Source organism: Dryobates pubescens, chromosome 4 (assembly GCF_014839835.1).
Source record: "Dryobates pubescens isolate bDryPub1 chromosome 4, bDryPub1.pri, whole genome shotgun sequence".
NCBI classification, from domain to species: Eukaryota; Metazoa; Chordata; class Aves; order Piciformes; family Picidae; genus Dryobates; species Dryobates pubescens.
This window is the reverse complement of record NC_071615.1, coordinates 10,268,415-10,289,647: the sequence shown is the minus strand read 5'-3', so window position 1 is coordinate 10,289,647 and position 21,233 is coordinate 10,268,415. Positions and strand designations below refer to the sequence as shown.

Genomic DNA, 21,233 nt, shown 5'->3' with positions numbered 1-21,233 from the left:
ATTCTCCAAAGCTCTGCTGTAGTGTTTCTATAATGACCTTGTGTGTGAGGAGAGAGCTGTTCTCCAACATGGGCACAGGCCTGTGTGTCCACTCATTCTAGAATGCCTCAAGGTCTAATGGCATTTCTTGACTGGGTGTGATCCATCACCATGGTGTCTGGCAGGGCCAAGACCCACGGAGGGGACAGTTTAACTACAAACCAGGAGAATGCTGTGAAGCAGTGGGGGCTGCTGTGCTTTACCTCTTTACTGGGCCAAAAGAGCCCAGGTATGCTTACAGTGCCAGCATTTAAATATCAAAGGGGCAAGTCCAAGAACAATCCTGCTTGCAGTTTTCCAAGGGGACTGGAGCTCTTTGGGATGTGCATTTCAAATGGCCTGGTTTGCTTTTCAGATCATTCCAGAAAAATACTTTTCAGAGGCACTGCATTTAAGCTGCTTGGTTATCAAAGTACCTAAAGGTGACACAGCCTTCAGCAAAGACTGATTCAATTGCTCTCCTCCAGAAGAGGGCTTCAGAGGTACCTGCAGTGTTTCTGTGCCCAGGTTCCTCACCTCTCCAGCTGCTCTAGTGCCCTGCCAGTCATCTTGGAGCTTAGATTACTAACAGATGAGATCTCAGTAAGGATTTAAGTGACTGCTAAGGATTTGATCTTAAACCTAAGCTCCTTTCCCAACACTGAAGAACACATCTCCATTCTCTGGACCAAGGAGGCTCCAGCAACCTGACAGTGCCCCAGCAGGTCCTCATTTCTTGGAATACTACTAACTCCAGGATGAATTTCCAGAGCTCTCCTTCACTGTCCTCTAAATACTCTCTTCTCCTCACAAGGTGCTGGCTGCTACCCTGCCTTATTTACTGAGCTCCTATAACAAAGGGTTTGTGTGGCTCCCCCGAGGCAGTGTTTAGTATCAGGGAATTGGTTTGGTTGGAAGAGACCTTTAAGCTCATAGACTCCGGCCGTTAGCACTGCCAAGTCACCATTAAACCACGTCCCTCAGCACCACATCGACACAGCTTTGCAACCCTTCCAGGGATGGGCACTGCACCACTGCAGCAGTTCCAGATGCAGTGAAGAAATTGTTCCCTTGTGTCCAAACTAAACCTCCCCTGGCACAGCTTAAGGCCATTTCCACTTGTCACTTGTTTCTTGGGAGACCAACCCCCGCCTGCCTCCAACCTCCTTTCAGAGAGTTGCCGAAAGCCAGAAGGTCTCCCCTCAGCCTCCTTTTCTCCAGGCTAAACAACCCCAGGTCCCTCAGCTGCTCCTCACCAGACCTGTTCTCCAGACCCTCACCGGCTTCACTGCCCTTCACTGGATATACTGCAGCCCCTCAGTGTCCTTTGAGGGGCCAAAACTGACTTTGCTGTTCGCCTGACACGGATCAGCCTGCCCTCCACAGGCACCCCGGGAGCAGCTCCTCGGTGCGCAGCGATGGAGTCCCGCGCAGCACCGCATCGCTCACCCGGGAGAGGCCCTGCGAGTGCCTGGAGAGCTTCGGCGTGAGCCGGGAGCGGCTCCGGCAGCCGGTAACCCACCCACGGCGGGAGTCGGCCCTGGCCTGCCTGCGGGAAGGACCCGGTGTGGCGGAGCGCACATGCGGGGCAGACCGAGCGCCATGGCGGCCCCGGCGCCGCCATTTCCCTCCCGCTCAGCACCGGCGTTGGCGGCCGCCGTCACATGACGGAGCCCCGGGATTGGCCGCTGCCGGCGGGGCCGGGCCGGGCCCCACGCAGGTAACGGAGCCGTGTCCCGGGGCACCCGGCGCCTGCCGGCCCGCCCCCTACCCCAGCAGTGCGGCTGCACCAGTCCCCCGGGGCCGTGGCGGTACTGGCGAGTCCGGTGTTCCCCGCCGTGGAGCTGGGTCCCTGCTCAGTGCGGAGCTGCCGGCTCCCGGGCGCCGGAGCCCCGCTGCTCTTCGCAGTAGGTTAGAGCCCAGCTCGTCTCGCCCTGTCCGTCTCTTCCCGGACCAGGACTGCCAGGAGCGGAGTTGGAGATGATCGCGTACATGGATCAGAAGGAGGCACGGCGGTTCTGCCACCTGCGCGCCGGCGGCGGGGAGAGCGCTGTGAGCCGCACCTGCGCAGGTAAGGGGCCGGTGCCATCACCTGTCAGACTTCAGCATCCCCGCACCCCGCCGGAACGAGCGAGAGTGGCGGCGCTGGGTCAGACCTTCCAGCTTTGCTGCTGTCTCTGACAGGCTGGCACTGGAGACCCAGAGAAGAGCAACCAGTGGTGTGTCCCTGGCTGCTTTCCCAGGCCCAAGCAATCGGGCTTCACAAACCCCTGAACTAGCCGTGAGATGTCTCAGCGTCTTGCAGCTGTCTGGGTATTTTCTTGCTTTCTGAAGCTGCATGGGCTTTAGAGTCCCTAACAGCTTGCAGCAAGGAGCTCAACAGCTTATTGAGCTGCTTTATGAGTCGCTGCCTTGCTTGTTTTGCTTTGAAGGTGCCTTATAGTAGATCACTTGATGTCAGGAGTTCTTAATTTAGAACAGACAGTGCAGGATGAATCCCTACCCTCACCACATCCCCTATCAGCTGTACCTTTTCCCAGCAGAATGGGCAGTTGAGTCATCTCCCACACAGGAGCTGTTCTGTGCCTGTGGTCATTCACGTCATGCCTCTGTGTCTTCCTCAGCTTGTTAAGAGTTTCTTTGAAATGGGAGATCTGTCCTGCCCCTTGCACGCAGTCAGGATGTGGGCTTTGAGCAGGAAAGCAGAATCCTGTTCTCTTTTAATCTCTCCAAAAACTAAACACCATGGAAGACTGGATTCTTGTGTACTTTGAAGGTTGAGTTCTGTGTCAAGATCCAAAACTCTGTATGAGTACCAAAGGCAGCATAGGCAAGGGAGATCTCTTTGGGCACAACACCAACAGAACAGCTTCACTGCTCAGTAAGTCTGACACACAGGTCAAGAACTTCATGCAGGCTGCCAGAAACGTCCTCTTCTTGGCCTGTCTTTGGATACCGCTCTTCTCTTTGCCTGGAGGCCTAGATGGAGCAGCTGCAGACAAATGACTGCTTCCATGGTGAATAGCAAACTTACAGTTTCTGGAGCTTTTTGTCTGGGATGATTTAAATGAAAAAATATTAAAAGGAAGAAGTGGCATCACTGCAACACCAAAGTGCCACAAAAGGTATCTCAGGGAGTTCACTTTGAGATCACACTGTGACATTTCCTTATACTGAGGAGAAAGAGGAAGATGAAATATGTCCTTGTATTGCTCTAGGCTGAAATGCTAGGCTCCCCTTCCTTTATTGCCCACTTAGGGTTCAGTAGTGACTCTGCTCTTCCAAGGTATCCACTTCCTTGTCTCAGCGCTGTGCCTGTGGTTTGTACATCAGTCCCACGCAGCTGATCTGTTAATGGTTTATTTCACAAGAGTTTTCAGACAGCCACAAAGTAGCCATTAAGCCTTGAAGTAGGCTGATCTGGAGGTCTGCCTGTTTGTGGCTTTAGTCCTCAGCCTGTTCCGTATTTTGGATCTACATAGAGTCAGCAACAAGTCATCCTTCACCCCTGGAAGTCGAGAGAGAGATCATCTGGAAATCTGATGGATCAGTCTTAAACCTGGATGTTATGCCTCTGTTCAGAGATGTGTGTTGCCATTCCTACATCCCATGTACATCCCTCTGACATCGATTTGCCCTTCTCTGACAGCAGAAGGTGTGGGCCACACAGCTCTGTCTTTCCAGTTTGGTGTATAAGCCTTTGGTAAGCCTGTGAAGAGCTGCATTTTCGCCCTGACAGCAGAGCCACAGCACGGTCAGAAGTAGGTGCTTTTCAACCTGCCAAGATGGTCGTCAAACCATGTTAGAGCAGTGGGCTGGGAGAAGACACTGTTCTGTATGAATATCCCAGAAATACTTCTTGTCCTGTCACTGAGCACCAATGGCACGAGTCTGGCCCCATCCTTTTGCCTCCTGCCCTTTAGATATTGATAAGCATTGATAAGATCCTTTGTGCATCTCTCTCTGCAGTACTGGCAGCACAAGATCAAGGATGTTGCTTCTGCTGCAACCCAAGTAACACTCAGCTACACAAGGTAGTTCCTTGTGCCCCTCTTCTGGCTCTCAGTTCTGCTTCTCATAACGTTTCCATCCTTGAAGAGCAGCCACCTTTCCCATTTGAGGACTGAACTTTTACTTCTAATATGCCAATAATTTCTGTAGACTGAGGTTCTGGCAGTGCATGTAGAGCTATTGCTAGGGTTTGTTCCTGCAAATGCTCTGAGAAATCTACTTTGTAGTTTGGAGGGAAATACCAGAACTGCTTATACCTAAAGTCAACTCTGAAGTTTTAGAATTTGACCCCTTCTAATTTCCCCTATCCAAAGCTTTTTGTCCTGCCTATGCCTTCCCTCTGGATTCTCATTTTATTGCAGCTGAAGATGGGATGGTGACCCAGAAGGAGGAAAATGCCCACCAAGGCATCCCTGGGCCAGCAGAGCCTGAAGGTTTACTCTCAGGTTTCTCCAAGAGTTATTCCCAGAGTCCTGCACAGGACCCAGTCCTCCCACACAGGTCAGAAAGGGTTCAGAGACCTCTGGGGAAGAGGCAAAGCCAAGTGACGCTACGTGGAAAAAGTTTCAGGAGGCTGTCAGATACTATCCAGCAGAGAAGTTCTGTGAGGAAACTGATGATATGTGGGGACTGTGGGAAGAGCTTCCAGGTGAGCTCCAACCTGGTCCAGCATCAGAGAATCCACACTGGAGAGAAACCCTTTGCCTGCACCGAGTGTGGGGACAGTTTCCGTCAGCGCTCGCATCTCATCCAGCACCAGAGAATCCACACGGGGGAGAGGCCCTACAAGTGCTCTGAGTGTGGAAAGGGCTTCAGCATGAGCTCAAAGCTGATCCGGCACCAGGTGACCCACACTGGGGAGAAGCCCTACAAGTGTGCTGAGTGTGGGAAGAGCTTCTCTGGGAACTCGCAGCTTGTCCAGCACCAGCGAGTGCACACTGGGGAGAAGCCTTACGTGTGCAGCACCTGCGGGAGGAGCTTCAGCGTCAGCTCAGCCCTGAGGCGACACCAGCGCGTCCACACCGGGGAGAAACCCTACAAGTGCACAGAATGTGGGAAGACTTTCAGCCAGAGCTCTGAGCTTATGAAGCACCAGCGAGTCCACACCGGGGAGAAGCCATATGAGTGCTCCGAGTGCGGGAAGAGCTTTACCGTGAGTTCAGCCCTCATCCAGCACCGGCGGTTCCACATGGGTGAGCGTCCCTATAGGTGCACCGAGTGTGGGAAGGCTTTCACCGTGAGCTCCCACCTCATCCAACACTGCCGCTTCCACACGGAGGAGCGACCCTTTGCGTGCACCGAGTGCGGTAAGAGCTTCCTGTGGAGATCAGCCCTGCTCCGGCATCACCGGGTGCACAGCGGGGAGAGGCCCTACGCCTGCGCTGACTGCGGGGACAGCTTTCGGCAGAGCGCTCACCTTACCCAGCACCGCCGCATCCATACCGGGGAGCGGCCCTACGCCTGTAGCCACTGCGGCAGGGGCTTCACCGTCAGCTCAGCGCTCCTCCGGCACCAGCAGATCCACAGGGGTGGGAAGCCCTAGGAGGGGTGAGTGTGTGGAGCAGTTAGGTGTGAGCACCCCTGAGGAGCAAAGCCTCTGCGTCTCTCCTTTTGCTTTATAGACCACCCTGTCTGAGAAGGGTGAAAGCGATTTCTTCCTAGGAGAACAAGTCCTAGAAGAGAGAGGTGAAGAGGTGGGGCCTGAGGAAGACCGTGTAACACCACAGGGGAAGGAGGTGGTGTCCAGTGGGATGGTGCTTGGGAAAGGAAGGAAGTAGTTTGAAAAAGCTGGAATGTGCATGGTGGTGTATTTTGGAGGAAGGCAAATACCTTGTCTTTTCTCTGTGCATACATCTTTGGGACAATGTACAGAGTGAACCAGATGCACGATCTTGGAGTGTGCAGCCCTCTGACTAGATAAACGAAAGTTCTTGCTTTCCTTCCCTGCTGCTGACTTAATCAGAGGCTCTGAGTTACCCCTCTTAGTCTGTGGCCTGGGCTTGTGGCACAGAGAAGCCAAAAGCCTGATGCCCACTGTGCTGTCCCAGGGTGAGCTGTACTCCGGGCTCCATCCCAGTGGGACCCCAGTTGGTGTCCAGTGGGTGTGTGGTGGGGTGCCCGGTGGTGCACAGAGCTCAGCTGTGCTGGTCGTTAGGGGACTGCGTGGCACTTCGCGCCCGCCTGGCCCCGGTGGGAGCCGAACGGTGCATTTCTGAGGCTCGAGTCTCTGGGAAGGTGCCGAATAAAACCACGGTAGGAAGCCTGCGCCGCCGCTGTGTTTCCTTCCGCGGGGCTGGCACCGCCCGCGCATGCGCAGCCCCACGGAGGCGGCCGTCGGCTGACGGCGAGGAGAGCGTTGGAGCCGCTGAGTGGCGACGCGGCTGCCCCCTCTGCCAATCGGCGGCGCCGGCCGGTGCCGTCAGTGGCTCCTGATTGGCCACGCCGTCACCCCCCCCCCGGTCAATAAATCCGAGGTGGCCGCGCTGGGCCTTTGTCTCGCGCCGCGGGGCAGAGGGTGCGGAGCCGGTGAGTGCGCGCGGCGCGGCGCCATGGCAACGCGGGCGGGGGCGCGGGCAGCGCCGGACGGACCGGACCGGACCGGACCGGACCGGACCGGACCGGACCGGCTCTGCTCCGGAGGTAACGGGCAGCCGGGACCGGGCTGAGGCCCGTGGGACTTACCAGGACTTCCTCCCCTATCCCGTGGGTCTTTCCGCGTGGGTCACTGCTCCGCCGGCTCCAGTCCCTCGCCGCTTCCCCACGGGAGTAGGAGGCCGGGCTTCTCCGGAGCGCCGTGACCTCCCCGCACCGGCTGCGGCTGTCCTGCTCCTGGGGCACAGGTGGGCCCGGTACCCTGTGGCCGGGAAGTCTGTCCACTACCTCTCAGGACCGTGTCCGTGCGCCTCCCGGGCACTGCTGGGGCCGGGCCGGGGCCTGGGAGCAGCGCCGGGCCCGTGGTTCTCCGGCTCTCCTCGGCCTCTTGCCCTCCGAGCCCCGGGGAGGGCTGTCCCGGCCGCCTCGCCCCAGGCCGGGCGTCCTGGGTCCGCAGCGCCGGTGAGCGAGTGGTGTGCTGGTGACTAGCTGAGCTCTGGCAGCCTGCCGGGCGGCGGTTGTCAGCCCTCCCTCATCTCTTCTTCTGCTCCTGTGGCCGAGCGCCTGCACAGCAGCTGAGGAAGTGTGCCAGAACAGTTGCCTCATCCCTGCAGTGGTTCCTGCGGGCAGCTTCTGAAGGATAGCAGAGTTTCGGGACGGGAGCGCGGCGCTGGGTGATCCTGCGGCGTGGGGGCATGTGGCTTCTCTGGACCCAGCTGAGCTTAGTAGAGCACGGAGGCCACTGAGGCCTCTTGCTGTCCTTGCTTCCCCATTGTTGTGTGAAACAAATGTCTTATCCAAGCCTTACTGTGCCTAGCACTTGTACACAGTACCGCATTACGTACATCAGCTCGAAGTGCTGGCCCTGCTTGGGGTGCCCCAGGCACAGCTGACTGTGTGCTGGGACAGGTAGGACAAGCACTGTCTTTCTCCAGAGCAAAGGCAGTTCAATATGTTCACGGGTGCTTGTCATACTGTGCTCCCCTCCCCAGAGCTGACTGACTGACTCAGTTGCCCTTTGCACTGTTCTTCCAACTAGTGTGAGAAAATGGGTTCCTGATGCACTGCCTGACATGAGGGATAAAGTGCAGAACTGGATCAGGTCTGTGAATTCTCCAGGGGTTTCCCTCCTTGGGCAGTTTGTTGAAATGCTGGACCACAGTTCTAGGGGACAGAAGCAATGTTTGCATGGGCACTGCTAGAAGATTTTAATCGTTGCCTACGTTTAGGCTATGTCCAGTTGAAGTGTTAAACTTAGCTGAGCTCAGGTAACGTAGTAACTCATTTTGTGAGGCCCCATTTCCAGCAGAAACCACTGCAAAATACTTCCCCAGAGGGAGGACAAGATGTGAAGCTGTCATGATGTTACCTCTTTGATGATTCTTCAAGCTGCCATGTCTGTGAGCTCTGGGGCTTGTCTCTGCTGCAGTGAAGCTTGGGTAGGTCCAGCCACACTCTGCTGCTTGTTAAAGCAAGGCTGTAAGCCCCACGTGTGGGGATGTACCTCGACATTGCATGCTGGCAGACATGAGCTCTGTGCTGCCTGGGTGCCTGTGAATTAGAGAACTTCTCAGGGTGTCCAAGCAAAGCCAGGACTGACTTCCAGTCCTACAGGGCCTAGATCCTCCAGAAGGCAGGGGATTATTTGGATTAAGTGCCTTCCTGCTTCGAGAACAGCAGCTGTGCATCTTGAGTGTGGAGCTTGCTGTGGAGAGGTGTACATGGGCAAACTAATTGCTGGCCAGATGAGATAGGGATGGTGTCTAAGAGGATTTGAACACCATTAATGGGAAAGAAATGATTGGTGTGCTGAGGTGTTCTGTAGCAAATCTTGCCTCTGCTCTTCAGCCCTGCTGTCCCAGCTCTTGTAGTGGTTGAATTTCTCCTAAGCAGGCTGCTCCCAGGGCACTGAGGTATGTGCTGACTGTGACCATCAGCCAGGATCCTGATGAACAGCGCTCCTCATAGCAAATGAAACACGGTTCCAGCCTCTGCAGTGGTGGTAAGAGGTTTGAACCTCCCTCTTGGTGGGCAGGACAGTGCCACTTTCAGATGAGCAGGATGCTGTGTGAAACTTTGACCAGCAATCACGTTGTGGGGTTTCAGTTTTTGGATTGGAGCGATGATGTGTGGTGGTGAGAGAGGAAATCATTTTGACTTCTCTTCCTCACAGTTCTCACGGAGTAGTCTGATGCCAAAAAGGACAGGGGCTCTGTTTTGTCTCCTGAATTCGTGGGTCACCAGGGATGTGCCTGTACTAGAGACAGTGTCAGGAGAAATCTAAGCTTCTGTGTTTTGCAGTTAGTGAACTGTCCTCACCTCAGGCTAAAGGGACTGGTGTCGTCACTGCCCTGCCTGTTGCTATGTTGCTATAGAGACAAACATGTCAGATTGAGCCTGCAGAAAAAGCACTGGGAGATACAAGGCTGAGAGTGCATCAAAGTCCTTAGATGACTTGTTGTGTGCTAACCCCTCCTTCCAACAGCAGACAGAGCTGCTGGAGCTGTAGTTCACTGTTGTGACCAGTTGTGCCCCTACAAAACCAAGGATGAAAGGTTCTGAGACCCCCATCAGGTGTCCCCAGTGTAGCATGGAGAGCAAGGTTCCATGGTGGTGATTGCTGCCAAACAGGAGCAAGGGGGGAGTGTGGAGTTCTAACAAGTAAATCAGCAGCTGTGTCTCGTACACTAATGATCTTAGGAGCCATGCCCTGTACAATGAGGATCTTCAGCACCTCTTGGCCCTTGGAACAGGCCTGAAGTGCTCTTTGCAGCTCTGCTCTCAGCTGCTGCTTTGTTAGGTGGCAGCAGCAGGCCTGGCAGTGTGCAGGCAGCACACCCTACTTCCAGGACTCTGGCAGTCTGAAGTACAAGAGACACTGGAACCAGTTTGTCTGGTTTAATTTTTGGATCTGCATTTCTTGTGTGGTCTGAAGTAAGCTGAGGAGGAAGCCAGAACTGGTGCCTCTGTACTGGCAAGAGGCTGGCTGTGCTGCAAGGCAAGCAGGCTGTTCCATGGCAGCCTCCTGGCTGAGCCTGGCCAGGTTATTCCCCTCTGCTTTAATTTCCCTTCCCCTCAACGGGCCTTGGGTGTTTGAAGCTGAAGTTGTGTGAGGAGCAAAGGTAGGTCCTGTTTGCTGAATTGGTGTGAAGGTCAAAGGGACACTACAGCACCTGAATGTGATTCCCTCTCATCTGAGCCCCTGTGCTGCCTTTAACTGCCTCAGCTGTGTCATCCTGCTCAGATTTCTCTACCTGAGGGGTGGGTGGGTTGTGCTGTGCCCTCTGCTGTGGGACAGGGCAATAGGGGTGTGGGGCTGCCACCCTGATGATGATTCCTGCAGCTGTGCTGGACCAGCTGGCATCACAAAGTGATGTTTTGGGGTCATTCCTCCCCTTGGGCAGGCTCTGTCCCAGTGAGTCCTGTGTGATGCCAGGGGAAACCTTCAGCCTGGTGATGTCCCCCAGACTGAGTGCTGTGCCTGAGTGGGAGGCCTTGCTGTGCTGCACCTAGAGATGGGTGCTCAGACCCTGCTCCCAGTGCTCCTGTCTGAGGCCTGTGGGGTAGGGTGGAGGGCAGAGAGAGTGGCTGTAAAGCAGGGCTTGGAAGGTCACCTGTGAGGAACCAGAGGGCAGTTAATTTGTAACTGGTGTGTGCTTCCTCACCAGCAACCTGAGGAGCTGCCAGCCCCCAGACATGATTCCAGAAGCAAACCTGCAGGGGCAGCCCACCAAGGGGAACCCTGCTAAAGAGGGAGAGCACAAGGGATGCCTCTCTTGCTGAGGGTGCTTTCTGAAGAGCCAGCAAGCAGCTTAGTGCCTTGCTTCTCTGGCAAGGTGGTGGTGCTCTGCACAAAGCTGATTACAGGGCCCTTGTGTAAATGAGGTGGCTGGATTTGGGGCTTAACAGGACTGCTCAGCTCATGTAGGCCAGGTGTGTTACTCTTGCTGCTGGGCAAGTCTTGTGTGTCCTGATGCATCCAGGGGCTTTTTCCTTTTGCAGACATGGAGAGAGAACCCAGGTACAAGTAAACTCTGCTAGGCAGAGGAGGGCAAGTGGTAGCAGGAGCATCTGCAGCTTGCTCTGTTTAGAAGGCAGCTGCTTTGACTTCTCACAGAGGCAGAGCAGGGAAATCTGCCCCTGCTTTGGAAGCTCCTCTTCATATACTCTGTTGCAGGGAAGGTTCTTGTTTCCCCTGGGGGCTGCCTAAAGTCAGAGCTTAGCTGGCCTGATTTGCTGCTGCTTGCTTCTGGGGGAGGAGGATCTGTATTGCTGTAGAAAACAAGTAGCTGCTTCTCCCTTTTGAGTGGAGAAGTGCTTCCTTCCCCATTACTCTGCTTGGACTTTAACACTGGGTGAGATTTGGTAGCTCCAGGGGAGAGCAGCTTGCTTGCCATTTCAGTGCAGGTGGTTGTCATGAAGGTCTGTGATCATCTTCAGCCAGGAGCCATCCCAAAGAGGGATACCTAATGCAGGCTGCTGCTGTGCTGTAGGTCTCTGAGGATAATGTTTGTGAACTGGGTTAGTGCTGAGGCTCACCTCAGGTAGCTGAACTGAAGAGCAACTCTGCTTCCTTGAAAGCATCTGGTGTGCAGTGGAAGTGGCCAGCAGCTGCCCCTCACCACCCTGCACAGCAGAGCAGCAGCCCTGAGCTCTTTGCTGGACTGCTCAGCAGCTTGTGCCATCCTTTTGCTGAGGCAGCTTCCCTCAAACTCCTCTCTGGTTTTGCCTTTCAGCTTGTCTGATCTGCAGCACTGACCAGCAATGCCATCTGCCATGGAGGGCCCTGAGGGGGCAGAAGAGGCGGAAATCCTGCGCTATGAGGAGACAGAAGACGACAGCGTCAGGTGAGTCCTGTCTCAGTGTGGCACAGACACAATCTTGGGCAAAGCAGGAGACCTTCCAGGTAAAGGAGTGACCTTTCTCTTCATCTGGAGAGGAGTGAGGAGCTCCAGTAGGTGATTAATCCAATATATGTGCAGTGAAAAGTGTCCTGCAAGGAATGGGAAGGAGCAGCCTGCTGAGGGCTGACAACAAGCAGTTACTTTTTCAGTCTCTACTATCAGACTGGCACTTCAGAAATGCTTTGACCATTGGGCAGTTGCCTTGTGCCTCCCTAGCCAAGGTGAGCCAGTTTTCCATGGCTTGTTCACCCTCCTCATGTGACAGCAGCTCCTTGTTTTGAAAGCTGACTCTAGAGATGAACTCTGCTCCAGCCAGCTGCCTCTTCTGCCTTTGCAGTATACCTGCTGGACTAGGCAAGGAGCTTTCCTTGGAGGTTAGTTTGAAAAACATCCACACACATGCTCTGAAAGCCAGGGCTTCAGGTTTGGAACATGAGGAGGGTGGATAGCATGATTCCAGGAGTACCTGGATAGGGTGCTTGGATTCTCTTTGACTTGAGAGGCTCAGTTTCATGAGAAGCTAATGGTACCTGTCTCTGCTGGCACATCCAGGCTAACCTGTTTGCCACAGTGTTCAGCCATTCAGGTGGGTCTGGAACATTCAGAGTGTCTCTTACAGCTAACATGTGCATGCTGTCTGGAGAAAAGTAGTCATCAAGCCTGTGAGGTGCCCTGTGGCATTATCTTGAGGGCCCTTATGCAGCAGGTGCAGGGCAACCAGGTGATCAGGCCCAGTGGTCATGGGTTCATGAAGGGCAGGTCCTGTTTGGCCAAGCTGCCTCCTTCTATGACAAGGTGACCCACTGAGAGGATGAATGGTGTTAAGCTGACAGCTGGGCTTGACCTTGGAGGGTTTTCCAACAGATGCAGTTCTGTGGTGTTGAATGATAGCTCTGTGCCCAACTCCAGGCAGATGTAAGCAAGTCTGGGGTTTGGGGCTACAGATGCTACAAGAGAGCTGTCAAACCACTGGTGTTTGGGATGCAAACTTTTAAAGGATGATCCTGTCCTGTTTTGCCATTTGGCTCTCATCTGCTCTCCTGCAGTTGATACCCAAGTTGGAAAAGCTTAGGGTCCTGCCTGTGCATGCATCTACTCTTGCCTGAGCCTTTCTGCTTCTCCATAGTGACTGAAAGGACACCACCAATGCTCCTGTGCCCTTTACTTGCCCTGTTAGCTGCTGTTCACACTCTCAAGGCCTTCTGTAGTGTTGTTGGGACTCACATGGGTTGAGACACACAAATCATGGTGCAGTTGCTGCAGCATCCTGGCTCTGAGGCCTTTGGAAGCCCAAACTCCCCCAGAACAGTAAATCTGGGGGGCACATGGGTGCCTGCATCTGTGGAAGGAACCTCTCTGCTGCCACCCTGCTGCTGCTTCCTGATAGGACTGGCCTGAGGGAGCCCACCTTGTATCTAATCCAAAGTGGGCCTGAGGTGGTGGGGAGTGAGGGGATTCCTCCAAACACAGCAGAGGCAAAGTAATTTCTGTGTGTGGACATGGAGTGAAAGGAGTTCTCTCTTTCCCACAGTCCCACTGACCTTTCAGAGCTGTTGAAGGAGGGGACCAAGGAGTCCCACGACCGTGCTGAGAACACTCAGTTTGTCAAAGACTTCCTGAAGGGACGGATCAAGAAGGAGCTCTTCAAGGTGAGTACTGCTCTGCTCCTGTGCAGAGCTCTTCAGTGTACCCAGGGACTGATGCAGAGCCCACAGCTGCTTAGGGCATGGGGGAAGTTAAGACTGAAGAGTCAGAACTGTGGGTGGGCACCTGCCTGGTGTATCCCTACAGCTGGGACCCAGGGGGTGAGGAGCACACTGACCCAGCACAGCTTGGCTTAGGTGGAAGTGTTTGGCTACTGGCCATGCTGGCTGCTCAAGGCAGGTGTGGCTACAGCACAGGTTCTGGTGACATAAGCTGTTTAGGAGTGAAATCCTCCTGGAATTACACCACTTACTCCATCCTCTGGAGATGGCTGTTCTCCACAGACTTCAGATTAGATTGCTTTCTCCTCTTTTTTGGGCCTGAGCAGCACTGTCTGATCCTGAAGGTCTTGGCTCCTGTAGCAGGAGGCTGTTGGTGCTAGTTGATAGAATCATAGAACAGCTGAAAAGTGGCCCAGTGCCAACTGCAGGAGGTTGAGCAAGTCAAAGTGCAAGGTCCTGCATCTGGATCGAACCAGCCCCAGGCACAAATCCAGGCTGGGTGCAGAGAAAAACCTTGTGGGTGTTGGTTGCTGAGGAGCTCAGCATGAGCTGGCAGTACCCTCATGCAGCCCAGAAGGCAGCTGTGTGCTGGGCTGCAGCAAGAGGAGTGTGGCCAGCAGGGCAAGAGAGGGGATTCTGCCCTTTTGCTCTTGTGAGACCCCATCTTGAATGCTGTGTTCAGTTCTGGTGTCCCCAGCATCAGAAGGACACAGAGCTGTTGTGATGTGTCCAGAGGAGGGCCACAAGATGACAGAAGACCCAGAGCAGAGAGCTGGTAACATCAGGCTAATTCTGAACTCATGCTCTGTAGGCACTGTCATTGTGAGCAGAGCTTCTGATGTTCCAAGTGACGCCTGCCTGGTGCAGGCTGTCCAAGCTGGCTTTGTCAAGCCTGGGGGAAAGGCTTCCTCTGTGTTGACCCCAGGCACAGGGAGTAGCCATGAGGTGTGATGTGCCAGTCCAGTGAGCAGCTTCTCACTCAAGCTGTGCTTCGTCCCTAGCTGGCCACTGTGGCACTTTACTTCACCTACTCTGCTCTGGAGGAGGAGATGGATCGCAACAAGGACAGCCCAGTCTTTGCTCCGCTCTACTTCCCCCTGGAGCTTCACCGCAGGGCAGCCCTGGGCAAAGACCTGGAATATTTCTATGGAGAAGACTGGGAGGAGAAGGTTCAGTGCTCAGAGGCAACTCAGCACTATGTGGACAGAATCCATCATGTGGGACAACATGAGCCAGAGCTGCTAGTGGCTCATGCTTACACACGCTACATGGGGGACCTCTCTGGTGGCCAGGTGCTGAAGAAGGTAGCCCAGAGGGCCCTGAAGTTGCCCAGTACTGAGGAAGGGATCCAGTTCTACAAGTTTGACAACATTTCCAACGCACAGCAGTTCAAGCAGCTCTACAGAGCCAGGATGAATGCCCTAGACCTGGACAAGAACACCAAGGAAAGGATTGTGGAAGAGGCCAACCGAGCCTTCAGCTTTAACATGCAGGTACTACAGCCCTTGAGCCCCTGGATGTGTGGTGCTGCTGCTTTTGGCTCTGGACCAGGTTAATTCAGTCCAACTGTTCATCAGCATTGGTTTGGGTCACAGACCACCAGAGCCCCTCCTTCTTGAGGGTGTGGGATTCTAGTTTGAATAGCTCTTTGGGAGACACAGCTGGTGTGGGGCAGGAATTCTTCCTCTGCTGCAGCACCACAGCCAAGCCTTTGGTTAGGGCAGAACTGAGATGACTTCATTGCAAGATTCCCATGGGCTGTGTGGCTTGAGCAGTGGTGGGAGCAGAGACAGCCTCAAACAGTTGGAGGTACTGCAACACACTGGTTACATTCCACCTCCTAACTCATGTCTGATGTGGTGCCCAATGGCCAAAACCATCTGTAGCCTTTTGTTCCTCCCCATAGCATTTGCCTTGCACAAAATCTGGCTAAGCTGCTGCTTGCCCCAGGGGTTTGAATCACAGAGCTGTTGAGGTTGGAGGAGATCTTCATGATCATCAAGTCAGCTGGTCACCTAGAGCACAATCCCACCACTACTGCTAAGTTACTAAATTTATCTACTGGGTGCAGGCTTTAATCTGTACCATTAGCAGGTTTGTGTGGCTTAAGCTGGTCAGCCGTGTGGTGGGATGAGGTTGGCTCCTATGTCAGGATCCTTAGGAAAGCCCCATTTTGTGTGGAATGGAGCAGTGAGCCCAGAGAGGGTCTGCAGCTAGGAGGGGAGGGTGTTGTCCCCACAGCAGGCTGGGAGGCAGACAGCAGCAGTGTGTCTGCCTTGCTTCTGGGTCTGACTTGATGCTGTTTGCCTGGGCTGTGCCTTCTGGGAGCCACAGCCTGTGCCTGGTGTCACCACAGGCCCATCTGCAAGGGGCTCTGAAATGGTCAGCACAGGCTGTCTCTGGGGGGAGGGAGGCAGGCAGGAGTGGGGAGGTGTAGGTTGGATGTTATGAAAAATTCCTTCTCCAAGAGGGTTGTCAAGGCCTGGCCCAGGCTGCTCAGGGCAGTGGTGGAGTCCCCATCCCTGGAGGGTTTTCAAAGCTGTGTAGATGTGGTGCTGAGGGCCATGGTTTAGTGTTGACCTGGCGGTGCTGAGGTGACAGTTGGACGTGAGCTTAAAGGTCTTTTCCAAGCCAAACCGTTCCCTGGTTCCATGCTGCTTGCCTGTTCTCCAGACCCTTCCAGGGGTGGGGATGAGAGCTGCCTGGCTCTGCCTCTTCCTCTACTCACTGTCACCACTTGCAGGTGTTTGAGGAGCTGGACAAGATCGGCAGGTCGCTGCCAGAAGCAGCCCAGGACGGAGGCTTTCCAGGGCACGATGGGAAGGGAGACCTGCGCAAGTGCCCCTACTATGCAGACAAGCTGGGTAGGTGTGGGCAGTGCCAGCGCTGCCCCCTGCGCCTGGCACAGCACCCACAGCGCTGACGCCGCTCTCTCTGTCCTGGCAGGCAAGGCTGGACCCAGCTGCCCCTACCATGCTGCTGCAGCCCTAGCGAAGCAGCCCCTGGTGCAGCTGATCCTGGCAGCCTGCGTGGCTGCAGCGGCAGGAGCCGCAGCCTGGTACCTCATGTGACGGGCACAGCGGCGCCCGGCGCTGCCCAGGGGAGAGGCACGCGCCCAGGGGCCTCCCAGCTGTGCTCTTGGTGGTGGTGAGTTGGCTGTGGGGGGAGCAAGAAAATAGGCAGGACTCTGGGAGGGCATCAAAGGCTCTGTGCACCGACAGCTCGAGCACGGACTGGTGTGCTGTGAGGATGCCACTTCAGCACTGCCCTGCCCAGCCTGGGGCAGCTTGCAAGGCTGGAGATGTCCTGTCCCGTGCTGCCACGGGCTTCACATGCTTGGCTTCTCATCTCCTCCCCGGAGCAGCCGCTGGGGGGAGTTTCCTGCCCAGGCCTAGCAGTGGGAAGGTGGGATTAGCCTTTTCAGGGGAGACTGTTCCCTGCCCTGAGGCGCCAGCCATGCTGCACAGCTGTGCTGTGGGGCCGTTAGCCCAAAGCAGTGTCCTGCTCGGTGTGGGGTCCCAGCAACCAGGCCTGAGGCTAGAGGAAGCTCCCCAGGCGTGGGGACAGGACCACACGTGTGGGTTGGGGCACGAAGGTGACCAATGTGCATTGTGCAACTTGGGGGTTGGGGGCTGGGTGTCGTTCTGAAGCCTTGACTAATAAAAAGTTGCGATGCTGTAGCTGAGGAGAGCCAAAAGCATTTCACTTGCAGAGAGACTGTGAGAGGCTGGGCAGGAGGTTAAAGGGGTGAAGCAGAAGGGGTACTCCCTAGGCCTCTTCTGCCTTTACACCTCACCCTGTCCCTGCTGCCTGCCCTTGGCTTTACCCAGCTGCTGTTAGGAGGTAGGAGGGGACCCAGTGCCTTCATGTCAGGTGAAGGGGCTCATCTGAGACAAGGCTTCCCTGGAGCAGGGCAGGTGTTCTGAGGCACACAGCTGCTCTTGGTGCTGTGCTGGGCCTCAATCCCTGGGCTTGATAGCAGAGGTCCCCTCTCCCTCCCTTCACCCCAGGCTTAAGAAGCTTTTCCTTTTCAGCTGAGGGGCTGCCTCATGGGCAGAGCTGGCAAAGCCCCAGCTGCAGGTGAGGGAGGGGCAGGAAAAGCTCCAGTTACCCCTTCTAGGGTCTCTACTGCCCTGCCTCAGGCTGAGGGAGGGAAGCTGCTGATTATTTCTCCATGGGTTGGTGCTGCTGTGTCCTATCCTTCCTCATCCTCAGCTCTCCTGGAGGTGTCTCTCTTGTGTGTTTGGAGCAGGAGAGAAGAAAAGAGGTCTGTAAGAGTTCAGGGTCTGTTATTTATTTACATAAAAACACTGACTAGTGCCCCCTCTGAGCAAACAGCTCCTGTGCAGGCCAGGCTGTGTTTGCACACCTGGGGCCCAGGGGCTGTGCTCCAGGGGCTGCATGCTCCAGCTGCCCTTGCTGCAGGGGCTGGGGCCCAGGGCAGGGAGGAGCAGCCACAAAGGGGCTGGAAAAAAGCTCTAAGGTCCTCTTGCTTGAATCCAATCACAGTGCTCTGGCAGCTCCTGGTGCTGCCTGGTTTGCCCCCTTCCTTCTGTTCCATTTCAGGTGAGCTAAAACCAAACCCCTACATCCACATGCAAGGAGGAGGAACCCAGGGGCTGCAGGGTTGATGCCTGCAGACCCTGGCAGGCTCAGGCTGTGGCTCTGCAGCAGGTGGGCAGAGGTCTGCTCCAGCGCTGGGAGCTGGCTGTGCCGCATGCTGGGGGCAGTTCTGGTAACGGTTTGCCAGGCGGGTGAGGAAGTGCCAGGGGCTTTCCCTCCTGCAAAGAGCCACAGCAGGGGCTGGGAGGAGGTGCATGCAGCTGGAGCAGCCAGGACTGCTCGAGCAGGACGGAGGTGCTGATCAAGGGTGCAGTGTTGCTGCTGGTGCTCTCACTGTGCCTTGAAGATGGCTCTGCCTGGTGCTCCTTGGGAAGGGGCTGCACCTGCAGAGGGCTGTGAACCACACAGCTACCTGGCAGGTGTGGTACTACCCTGGCTCTGAGCCACCACCCACCCCCTTCCTAAAAGTGGTACAGGGACTGTGCTGCCTCTTCTGTGGGCTGATTGGGTCCCTCTTCCCCTCCTGCATGGCAGATTCCCCACCCTTGCATGCAGCAGCTCCCTGCATCCAAGTACTCCTCTGGTGGGTGCCTGCAGCAGCTGCTTTTCCAGGTGAGAGGGACCTCACCAGCCCCCTGGGCCATAATGGGGTGCTGAGGGTCAGCCCCTGCCCCTGTGTGCTGCAGGGCAGCCCCACACACAGCAGCTGGAGGCCTGGCTCCCACCTCCCCTGTGCACCCACAGCAGCGTCACCAATCCAACCGTTCACAGCGAGGAGCAGAGCCGGGGGCAGGCGGTCACAGCTCGGGGGGGCAGGAGCTGGGGGCACGGACAGAGGGACACTGCCGCAGGGTAAGCGAAGGGGGCGGCGGAGGCAGAGCGGGAGGGCAGCAGCGGGGGCTGGTGCCAGGGCTCCGTTAGCACATGCGCTTGTAGGTGTAGATGTAGGCCTTGCAGTTGGGACAGGTGTGTGTCACGTCCTTGAAGTCATCAAAGAGGCAGGGGATCAGGCAGCAGCAGAGGTCACACCTGGAGCACAGGAGAAGGCAGAGCAGGGTGAGTTTGGGCAGCCCCTGGGCACAGTCTGTGAGCACCGAGGGGGGTTGCAGGTGAGCACCTGCCCCTGGGAGCCAACTGTCAGCCCCTCTGCTGCAGGAAGGGCAGCACAAAGCTGGCTGCCCCTGGGGGTGTGCTGTCACTGCAAGAGTGAGAGCTGGGGGGGAAGGGGTGTGGAAATCGCACCTCGTGGAGGGAGGCTTGTGAGACACAAAAGCAAGGAGGCCTGACCTACCTCCAGCTTGGGGAGGGGCTGAGACAAGCACATCATTGCTGCCAGCCCTTGAGGGAGGGATGACTCCTGCTTCTTCAACAGTAACACCCCAGTGCCAAGGCCCTCCCACCATGCCCAACAGCTCAGCCAAGGCTCCCAGGAGCAGAGGTGAGAAACCACAGTTGCTGTGGGGCGGCTGGTGGCAGGAAGCCTCCAGCTCTGCAGCACCTACCCCACAAAGCAGCAGAAGAAGCCAAGAAGGAAGCTCATGAGCCCGATCTCGTAGGTGATCTTGGTGGTGATGGCTTGCTGGCAGTGGGGACACACTGTCTGCACAGGGGCACCCTGGAAGATCTCTCCCTGCAGCACTGTCACTGTGGTGGCAGCACCGGATGGGACAAGCACGGTCGCTGTGTGGCCGCCAGGAGAGGGGTAGTGGCCTGGGGGAGGGTAGTAGCCCATGGGGGGATGAGGGCCTGGAGGTGGGTAATAACCTGCTGGGAATGAGAAGCATGCACAAGTGAATACCCTTGGAGGCAGAAGGAGAAGATAGTTCCTTATGGGGATGGGAGGGGCAGCACATCCTGCTCCAGGCTGCTCACAGCCCAAGCAGGCTCCAGTGCAAGGCCTCAGGCAGCCCCCAAGACCCTGTTGTCACCCCCAAACTCCCCAGGGTACTGAGAGACAGGTATGGAAAGGGAGTTGATCCTTGCTCAGCACCATCCCTGCCTCACAGCCCCTCAGTACTCACCAGGTGGCACATAGGGTGCAGAGCTGTCTGTGGGCATGTGTGGGGGCACAAACCCAGGCTGTGAGGGTGGCTCATAGGGGGGTGGCCCAAATTCAGGAGGGGGAATGGGAACCCCCTGGGGCTGTCCCACAACAGGGGCAACACCATCTGAAAAGAAACACAGAGTCAGCAGCCAGAACAGGAGAGCTGAGGGGGAGATGGAGGCTTGGCTGAGTGAGCTGGGGGTGGGCCCCAGCAGGGAAGGGAGTCACAACATTGTGGGAGTGAGGGAAGCAGGGGCACCCCCCAAAGCCTCATTGTCTAGGCCCCAAGAAGCCCAGAATCACTCCATGTTACCCACAGCAGCAAGTGGAGCTGCATTTGCAGGGCTTTCTGCTCCTGTCACAGCCCTTGGGCCCTCCTGCCTCCCCAGAGCATGGCAAATGGAGCCAGGCTTCACTACATACCCCCAGCACACTGCACACCACAGGGCAGGGCCCTGCCACACAGACTGCACTCACCCTGCTCCTGCCCACCCAGCAACAGCAGCCCAGAGCTGGGGCCACCCCCAGTACCTGTGGCAGGGGGGGGACCATGCTTCTCCTCGATCAGCGGCGCCGAGGGCCCTCCCGGGTAGGGCGGCGGTGGGTCGTTGGACATGGCTCAGGGTGGCCCTGCAAGCACAGAAGCCTCTAGGAGTGATGCCAGCCCTTGGCTGCACACAGACATCCACTGCAGCTCTCTGCTGCCTAGGGAAGGAGGGAGCAGGTGATGGAAGGGTCCAGGGCTGCTGCCATCACTGACCTCACCACCCCTGCCATGGGCAGAAACCAGGCTGCAGCCCCAAGGCTTTGCCCCAGGCAACGAATCCAAGGTCTAACTGCTCCCTGTTGGCTCCCTGAGGCGTCCTCTGTGCCATCCAGGTGCAGAGCACTGCAGTGGAGGCAAGCCCACCTTTAACAGCTGGAGACAACATTTTACCTGGGGTAAGCTTGTCCTGTCCTCTTCCTCGCCGTAAGGAGCTCAGAGGCCTCACCAGAGCCAAGAATGATTCTGAGCAGCACAGGCTGGAAGCCAGCTTACCACACCAGACCTGCATGGAAGAAGACACTGAGTTACAAAGATAGAGAAGAGCCCCTGCTACAGCAGGGCCTTGGCCACCACACCAAACCCCCTCCTGTCCCCAGCGAAGGGATGGGGAAAGCAGCTCTAGGCAGGAACCACCCCCTGTGTGACCCCCTCATGGCAGGCATGAGGCTGCCCCCTCCTGGGCCCGTGGGAAAGCTCCACCAGTGAGCTCTGTGCACCAAGGAACCTGAGCTCCCTGTTTGCTCTGGCTCAGTTACATCTGGTAGGACGTGACTAAAGTGGGAAGCAGAAATGAGAAGCTGCTCACTCTGTGCTTGGGAAGGCTGCCACCAGACAGGGACAGGGTGACA

The 21,233-nt window shown here is 56.2% G+C and overlaps 3 protein-coding genes across 4 annotated transcripts; 2 read left to right on the top strand and 1 right to left on the bottom strand.

The window, feature by feature from the left end:
* The first annotated feature begins 1,824 nt into the window (after window positions 1-1,824).
* LOC104300297 (zinc finger protein 501) lies at window positions 1,825-5,572 on the top strand. The gene is made up of 2 exons (XM_054180484.1): window positions 1,825-2,089; window positions 4,392-5,572. The coding sequence occupies exons 1-2, from the start codon at window positions 1,999-2,001 to the stop codon at window positions 5,570-5,572; spliced, it is 1,272 nt and encodes a 423-aa protein (XP_054036459.1). The 5' UTR covers window positions 1,825-1,998.
* A 5,784-nt stretch (window positions 5,573-11,356) lies between these two features.
* HMOX2 (heme oxygenase 2) lies at window positions 11,357-16,864 on the top strand. Its single transcript, XM_009900528.2, has 5 exons — window positions 11,357-11,468; window positions 13,057-13,174; window positions 14,233-14,724; window positions 15,975-16,095; window positions 16,178-16,864. The coding sequence occupies exons 1-5, from the start codon at window positions 11,386-11,388 to the stop codon at window positions 16,300-16,302; spliced, it is 939 nt and encodes a 312-aa protein (XP_009898830.1). The 5' UTR covers window positions 11,357-11,385; the 3' UTR covers window positions 16,303-16,864.
* Window positions 16,865-18,614: 1,750 nt separating this feature from the next.
* CDIP1 (cell death inducing p53 target 1) lies at window positions 18,615-20,852 on the bottom strand. Of its 2 annotated transcripts, none has more exons than XM_009900529.2 (5): window positions 20,776-20,852; window positions 20,370-20,468; window positions 19,816-19,962; window positions 19,297-19,558; window positions 18,615-18,823 (listed from the first exon to the last, which is right to left on the bottom strand). In XM_009900529.2, the coding sequence occupies exons 2-5, from the start codon at window positions 20,452-20,454 to the stop codon at window positions 18,712-18,714; spliced, it is 606 nt and encodes a 201-aa protein (XP_009898831.1). In that variant the 5' UTR covers window positions 20,455-20,468; window positions 20,776-20,852; the 3' UTR covers window positions 18,615-18,711. The 2 variants fall into 2 exon arrangements, with proteins under 2 accessions (XP_009898831.1, XP_054036462.1); XM_054180487.1 differs by having other exon boundaries at window positions 18,620-18,823; window positions 19,297-19,561.
* Between the last annotated feature and the right edge of the window lie 381 nt (window positions 20,853-21,233).